The sequence below is a fragment of the Gopherus evgoodei genome, chromosome 2, assembly GCF_007399415.2.
Source record: "Gopherus evgoodei ecotype Sinaloan lineage chromosome 2, rGopEvg1_v1.p, whole genome shotgun sequence".
Lineage (NCBI taxonomy): Eukaryota > Metazoa > Chordata > Testudines > Testudinidae > Gopherus > Gopherus evgoodei.
This window is the reverse complement of record NC_044323.1, coordinates 2,287,470-2,295,526: the sequence shown is the minus strand read 5'-3', so window position 1 is coordinate 2,295,526 and position 8,057 is coordinate 2,287,470. Positions and strand designations below refer to the sequence as shown.

At 56.1% G+C, this 8,057-nt stretch overlaps 1 protein-coding gene across 1 annotated transcript; it reads right to left on the bottom strand.

Moving 5' to 3' along the window:
• Window positions 1–2,099: 2,099 nt before the first annotated feature.
• On the bottom strand, window positions 2,100–7,824 carry LOC115645319 (cyclin-dependent kinase 5 activator 1-like). The gene has a single exon (XM_030549782.1). The coding sequence runs from the start codon at window positions 7,387–7,389 to the stop codon at window positions 6,445–6,447; it is 945 nt and encodes a 314-aa protein (XP_030405642.1). The 5' UTR covers window positions 7,390–7,824; the 3' UTR covers window positions 2,100–6,444.
• Between the last annotated feature and the right edge of the window lie 233 nt (window positions 7,825–8,057).

Genomic DNA, 8,057 nt, shown 5'->3' with positions numbered 1-8,057 from the left:
TAGAGTCTGAGGCCAGAAGGGACCACAGTGATCAGCTGGTCTATTCTCCTGAAGCCCAAACCATCAAGCTCCCCTGAAATAATTCTGGTTTGAACCAGAGCACAGCGCCTATAAAAACATCCAGGCTTGACTTTAAAATGGCCAGTGATGAGCCTCCACCACACGCCCCTTGGTAAGTTGGGTCATTCCCCTCACCATTCAAAATTCACACCTTGTTTCCACTCTGAATTGGCCTAGTTCCAACGTCCAGCTATTCGAGCTCGTTCGACATTTGTCTGCTAGACTGAAGCGCCCATTAGCAAATATTATTTCCCCGTGAAGGTACTTAGAGACTGAAATCAAGTCACCCCTTAATCGTCTCTTTGTTAAGCTAAGTGGATTAAGCACCTATAATTTGGCCTGTGCTGGGAGGTTAGAATGGGGTGGGATCTGAGTTACTACAGAGAATTCTTTCCTGGGTTCTGGCTGGTGAGTCTTGCCCACGTGCTCAGGGTTTAACTGATCGCCATATTTGGGGTCGGGAAGGAATTTTCCTCCAGGGCAGATTGGCAGAGGCCTTGGAGGTTTTTCGCCTTCCTCTGCAGCATGGGGCACAGGTCACTTGCTGGAGGATTCTCTGCACCTTGAGGTCTTTAAACCACGATTTGAGGACTTCAATAACTCAGATATAGTTTAGGGGTTTGTTACAGAGGTGGGTGGGTGAGAGTCTGTGGCCTGCGTTGTGCAGGAGGTTGGACTAGATGATCATAATGATCCATTCTGACCTGAAAGTCTAAGTCTATTATGAGTCATGACCTGCAATGCATTAATCATTCTTGGCACTCTTCCCTGAACCCCAGCCAATTTATCAGCATCCTTCTTGAACTGTGGGCACCGGAACTGGACGCCGTATTCCAGCAGCTGAAGCAGTGTGTAGAGCAGGTCGCATAGTCTATCCTAGTGGTTTTCAATCTGTTGGCCGTGGAACTGGGGGCCGCAGACTACGTCTAAGACTTCCAAAGGGGTCTTCACCACCATTTGACATTTCTTAGGAGCCTGCCAATGAAGAAAGGTTGAAAACTGCGGGTCTCTCTCATTCGATGGATTCTGGTCACAGAGAACATATTTACTTCTACAGACATGAGGGTACGGGGAGAGATTTACCCACCTCTTGAACTCCCACTGTATGCAGGTAAATCCCACCTTTGTCATTTCCTATACATGGCATGAGTGCATCCTGATCCCTGCACTCCACTGGCAGGCCTGGGGGGGGGCAGGTATAAAGCGGCGTGTGGGGCAGGAAAGGAAGCCGTTCCATCCACTCAATATGATATGCTATCGCAGAAATGCGATACTCTCGGCAGAATGGAGTAGCCAGGCCTACATTGCTATAGGTGCATTTTGATAGTGCCCGTCCCTGTCTCGTCGATCCCAGGCCAGAAGGGACCATTGTGATCATCTGCTCTGACCTCCTGGCTAGCCCAGGCCAGAGACCTGCCCCACAACCATTCCTAGAGCAGAGCGTTTAGAAAACATCCCATCTTGGTTTTAAAATGGGCAGGGATGCAGAATCCACCTTGCCCCTTGGTACATTGCTCCAGTGGTTAATGACTCTGTTAAAAACGTACATTGGTCTAACTTCAACTTCCAGCCATCGGACTGGGATAGACCTTTCTCTGCTAGACTGAAGAGCCAATTATTAAATGTTTGTTCTCCATGTAGATACTTATAGACTGTGATCGAGTCACTCCTTAACCCTCTCGTTAAACTAGATAGATTGAGCTCCTTGGGTCTCTCTCTAAGACAGGTTTTCTAATCCTCTCCTGGCTCTTCTCTGACCCCTCTCCCGTTTCTCAGCATCCTTCTGGAGTTGTGGACACCAGAACTGTATTCCAGCAGCGGCCACACCAGTGCCAAATACACCCGGGCAATAACCTCTCTGCTCCCACTTGAGATTCCCCTGGTTAGGCATCTCAGGATCACATTAGCTGATCTGGCCACAGCATCACAGGGGGAAGCTCATGTCCAGCTCATTATCTACCCCCACCCCCAGATCTTTTTCAGAGTCACTGCGTCCCAGGATGGCGTCCCCCGTTGTGAAAGTCCGGCCTGCACGCTTCGGCGCCAGCTAGCCAGGCGCTCCCTCTTGGTTCATTAAGTAGACGACTTTGTATTTCGCATTGTTTTTCCCCCATTTTATTTTGCATAAAGTGCCATAGTCATCAGCAGAACATATCTGACCCCACTGCTCCCGGCACCCTGTGACAAGGCTCTGTCCCTGGAGCACCTGGCGGGGGCGGCTCGCTCCCAGCAATGACACATTTAGAAATTGGACACGTAGGCAAGTCGGAGATAGTAAATATTACAAACAGATTTTAAACACCTCCAGGGGGTGAGGGGAAGGGAAGAGTTTTTGCTTTAAATATCGACTGTCGTCTTCATTTCGCACTGGGAGGGGCATGAAAACGAAGGCCCCCTACGTCTGTTGGTTGCAAGGTGAAACCTCCCACTGCTGTCTCATGGTTCTTTGGCTTTTGTAGCCACACCCTGGTACAGGGACCAAGGGACAAGTTTCTGTCCGGAATCACCCCCCAAAGCCCCTCAGCTCTTGGGCATCTTTGGGGGCGGGGGAGGGAAGAGGAGACTGGACAGCTCCACCCAAATAAATAGTGGTTCCAAAGAAGAAATGCAACAAATATTAAAAATAAGCAGTGTCCTGTTCCAGTGAAAATGCATCAATCCTGTTCTGAGGAATGCGCTTTAATGTCCTCCCAGTCTGGAAGAAAATCCAGAGCGGCGTGTTTGGCTGGGGGGGATCCCCCCCTCCCAGTTTTAAATAAGAAACTCACTGCTGAAAAACAGCTCCACAAATGGAAAGAGAAAGATAGCAACAAATTAAATAAATCATCTTTACATGCACAATTGTCACGTACCCGCTCGTGATGCTTTATACACAACAGGGCTATTTACACAACAGCATATCCACCGGGGGCCAGGGACGTCAGGAAGGGAGGGAAGGAAGGTGGCGGTGGATGCTGGTTTAGCAGCAACTGGCGTGGATTTCGCCGATGGTCCCGATTTTAGGGTCACTTGGGTCAGGGCTGGGTGACACGACCTAAGCTTCTCTAGTCGTGGAGTCGATCTTTTAATTAAAAAAAGCAACAAGGCATTTGGGCCCATCCCCATGTTAGTTACTGATACTCTCTCATATAAAAATATACGTCTAGCTATGATACAGTAGGGCTGGGTGTGTATATAAAGTGACTTTATATACCCTGCCTATAAATAACGTATCTCTGCACACAAGCAAAGCCGCCAAGCGCCCCGGAGAGGTGCAGGGCCCGGGAATACCGTCGGGGTGCTCGGGAAGGTCTGAACTGCCTCACTGCTGAGAAGGGGGCCTTTGGCCTGACGGTGACTTGTCTGGGATTGTGCCCTTGCTTGGCCACATTGATGCACAAAGAGAAGCCTGAGCTTGGGGGATATTTTGAATCTGATTTTTGTCCTGGTACAAATTGCCAGGAGTCGGGTCTGGAACCCCCTGGGGTTTGCCGGAGGAGTCCCTGGCTGCCAGCGATAGCTCCCACCTTGAACAGGTGACTCTTTAACAAAGATGGCCTTTCTCCCTGGCGTTCATTGGGCATTGGCGTTAACAGCTGTCAACACAACCAAAAGGGTTAAAAACAGGCCCTTCCCCACACGGCTGGAGCTCGTTTTGTTAGGGCTGAAGCTGCCATAGAGCCACATCCTGACTAGCTCAGGTAAAAACCGACCCCTTTTTATGGGTCCAAGGTCTCAGCCCTCATCTACCCACCATAAAGGGAACAGCAAAAAGCACAAGCCCCATTTCTTTGCAGGGCCCCTTTAAGGGGGAGCAAGAAAGAGTCCACAAATGGCTTCCTGTCTCCTGTAAGGGCCAGATCCTGGGAGCAGAACTCCCGGGAGTTGGGGCTTTTCGGAACTCTGCCTTGGGGACGGGGTTAAGGGCCTCAGAGCTAACCTGGCTGGGACCCAGCTGAGCCCTGGTCGGGCCTAGCGCAGGGCACCCAGGAAATGTTTCTGATGAGCCATAGCAGAAGAACTAGGTGCTGTTTACCCACGGGCTTATCGCTATGGCCCAGAACTCCCCAGCCAGGCTGGTTATAAAACCTGACTGTGGCTGTAGCTACTATGGTGCGGAGTGTCAATGAACCAAGTGGCACCACACCGCACACCATGGCAAAGGCCACTGGTGCACCCCTGCAGCACCCCAAGCTCCCGCGAGAGGGCAGCACGGCCTCCCCGCCCAACACACGGCTGAGTGGGATGAGCCACCGGACCTCTGGAGGGGCCTGACAGTTTTCACCAGCAGGGTGGCGCCTCCACAGGAAATCCTGGTGCGCAGTGTCTGGTAGCCTCCCCAGGGTTTCCCTGCACATCACTCTGCACGCGTTTGTCAGCTACCTCGTTCCGTGTCCTGGGCACGGCCTCCAGCTGCAAGCCCAGGTGCTGGAGATGGAGGAGACCTATCAGACCTCCCAGCCTGCACCCTGCCATGCAGGATTGTTCCCTCCACTCCAGTCCAGCTCCAAGTGACCCAAGCAACAGGCCTCTGAGCTAGATAGGTATGCGGCTGCCCAGTCGCTGCAGTATCTGAGCACCTAGCCTCAGGGTTTCCCTGCAGCCAGGGCTGTAGGTCAGTGCTCTGCCTGCAGGATGAAAAGCCTCTCCGTTCTGACAGTCATTCATTCTGCGGCCTCAGGCAAGCGATTTGCTGGCTCTGTGCCTCAGTTCCTAATCTACAAAGTGGGTTGGTAATACTGGCCTACCTCCCTAGGGGGCTGGAGGGGGGGCTGGGAAGAGTCATGAGTGCTGGTAGAGCATGCAAAGTGTGAATTCATAATGGTGACCCACAATCCACTGTGCCTTGCAGGAAGAGCGTCCCTGATACCTGCACCCCCTATCCGCTGCAGTCCACTTCGGTTACACACCCCTGCTTATGGGGACACCCTCCTCTGGAACAGCCCAGACCCATCACTCCTCCAGCCATTCTACCCCCCAGCACCATCCCTGCGGCAGATCCTGCGCACCCCCTCCCTAGATCCTATCTGCAAACTCTCTTCAGAGGGGGCATGCTGCAGAGGCCCTGCCAGGTAGGGCTGAAATTAGCCAGGCTGGGGGCAAACGAGGGGGCTGGGCCCAAGGCTGGAGCAGCCCCAGACAGCAAGGAGGGGGGAGCACATCCCCCAGTCCTGCAGCCAGACTAGCAATGGAACAGGCAAGCAGAGAGAGACACCAGGTGCCGAATGCACCCCTCACGCTTGGTGGGGTACAGGAGACCTTTCAAATGAGATTTAGTCAATGTAACACCGGGGGAGCAAGATTCACAGGGACCTGGGGGGGGATCAGGGAGTAAAGGGGTCCAGGGGTCACTCACACCCTGAGGGGACCTGCCAGGGGACGGGGGCAGGAAACTCACAAACGAAACCAGTAGTGTGCAGGCTTGCAGCACCTCCGCTGGTCAGCCCTGCCCGTCCCCCCAGCCAGCCATCTCTCAGCTCCTCCATCCCCTGCTCACATCACACAACACCTCGGGGACCTGGCTGCTTCAAAAGACAGGGGCAGCCACGGCCTGTTCAAACACTTCCAGCCCTGGCTCCTCACGCCCAGGCCAATCAAAGCATGCAGAGGCCAATCCAGCTACCAGTACCCTCCATCTACAGCCTGGGCCCACTTCCTCCGCACCCCCACGCACCTGGAGATTCCTTAGGAGGGGACATCAGCTACCTGTCCCAGGCATTGGACAGAGCCACCAGCCAGCGCCGATTCCCGGCTGCAGAGTCAGACTGGTACAGAGAGGAAGGCTCCGAAGTGACTGGCACTAACAGACTGTACAATGCACCGGCGTTTGGCAAGGAGAGGGTGGGAGATTTTCTAAGCAAGACAGGGCTAGTCCAAAAGGAGAGTTCACCTGTATAAGCACATCACCGGCCGAAGCTAAAGCGCGCATCACGTGGCTATTTTAGGTCCTCCCTGGAATTTTCCCCATCGCTTTGCAATGCATCTCAAGGAAACCCAAAAGAAGAAATTAACAAGCCACGAACATGGCACTCGGGGGTGGGGAGGGGGAGGAGGGAACCCACAGGCACTTCTTGGCCTATTAAAAGGGAATCAAACTATTGGCCTTTGGCTGCTCCTCGTCTGTCTCTGACACAGACACCGGAGCTGAAGGCTGCCTCCCCCACACTGCACACAGACACCCCCTGTTGTTGGCTCATGGCACGGGGGGAGGGGCAGCCAAGCCAGAGTTCTTGTAAGTGTTTTGATGAGTCTGGCCTGGCTCAGGGGAGATCTGGCCCAGGCAAGCAAGAGGAAAATCCCTGGCTCGCTACAAGCTGGTCTTTAAAGGTCACAGCAAGGCGAGGGCTGCGCTGCACATGAGGTTGGTGAGGAGGGGGCCAGTTGGTCCTTTATGCCCTGAGCCAGTCACCGGTCCAGGACGCGAGCAAAGTCCTCACGGGTGCTGCCTTCGTTTTTGAGGTCGGCAAAGACCTGGGTGAAGTAGTGGGGGTCAGCGTTGATCCGGAGCATCTTGCCACTCATGGCGTTGATGATGCGAAGGCACCGGTCCCAGAAGGCGTCCTTCGCCGCCTCCACCAGGAAGGGCTTGAGCGGGTAGGAGATCTCGTTGCCCATGTAGGAGTAGGACAGATAGAGGCAGGTGAGCAGCGCCGCCTGCAGGTTGTGCTCGCTGGAGACCAAATCCCCATCAATCACCTCCCGGCACAGCAGGTAGACGAAGACCACGTTGACTGGGGTGATGAAGGCCTGGTCCTGCCAGCCCTGCAGCAGCAGCGAACGGTCCACGCTGCGCAGCCACAGGATGGGCTCCGTGGGCGACAGGTGTTTGAGGCGGTAACACCGGCGGCAGAGGAATTCGCCCAGGCACTTGAGCAGCTCGCTGGTGGAGGCTTGGACGACCACGCGCCGCGGGGAGGCCGAGCTGCCCCCGCCCAGGCAGGTGCCTGGCTTGAGGGAGGAGACGGAGGTGGTGGATATGCGCTTGGCGCTGAGTGGTGCCAGGGGCGGCCCGCCCCCGTCATAGCTGGCAAGGTTGGCGCAGGACAGCGACTTCTTGACATTCTCGTGGTTGAGGAGGGCCACGTCCTTGGCGTGGGGGTGATTGTTGTTGTTATTGTGGGCGGGCCCCTTCCCCCCGCCCCGGGAGCCTTTCTTCTTGGTGGAGGCCACCAGCCGCTTCCAGGTCAAGGCCGGGATGAACATGGAGTGGCGCTTGAGGTTCTTGTCCGCCTTCTGCCCGCTGCCCTTGGCACTCGGCACGCCCGGGTAGTGCGCCAGCGAGCCAGAGGAGCCCTCCTCGTACAGGCTGGCCTTCCGGGAGCCCGGCGAGAGGGACAGCACGGTGCCCATGCTGAGGGAGGCAGGGAGAGGGATGAGCCAACAGGGGGGCTAGGATGCAGCCAGGCAGTTAAAGCAACGGGGCTGCCAGTGCAAATCCCTGCATGCAGCTATTCAGCAACCCTGCAGCTAATGTGCCGCCTGGCAGGGAGGCCCTTCCCCAGCAGCCTGGCAGGGCAGCGGGCAGCCTGCAATGTGGCAGTCGCGAACGCACCGTTAATTAGCAGCGTTGCATGGCGGTCCTGTGCCTGCAATTAGCAGCCTGGCTCGCGCGTGGACTTAATTAGCAGGCTCGCGGAGCGCTCCCGTGCAGGCGATTAGCGCTCAGTCTTGCATGGCCAGCCCGGGCAGGCGACTCAGCAGCCGGCTCGAGCCCAGCCGGCAGGAGGATGCTGCCGCCAGCCGCGCCGAGCTCCATCTAATCCAGTCGCCGGCCAGGCCCGCGGGTGGCGGGCGGGCTCCGGCACAGGTTCGCGTCCCGTCGCCGGGACCAAGGCAGGGAGCCGGGCGAGGCTCAGGGCTGCTCCCGGATCGCCGGCGGCTGCAGCCCCCGGGCCATGGGCTGGGATAAGCCGCCGTGCGGCGCTGCGAGGACGGGTCCTGGCTCCGCTCCGGGCTGGAGCCGGCGAGGCGGCGGCTGCTGGCGATGGCGCTACCTGGGCGGCAGCCGCGCCCCCCAC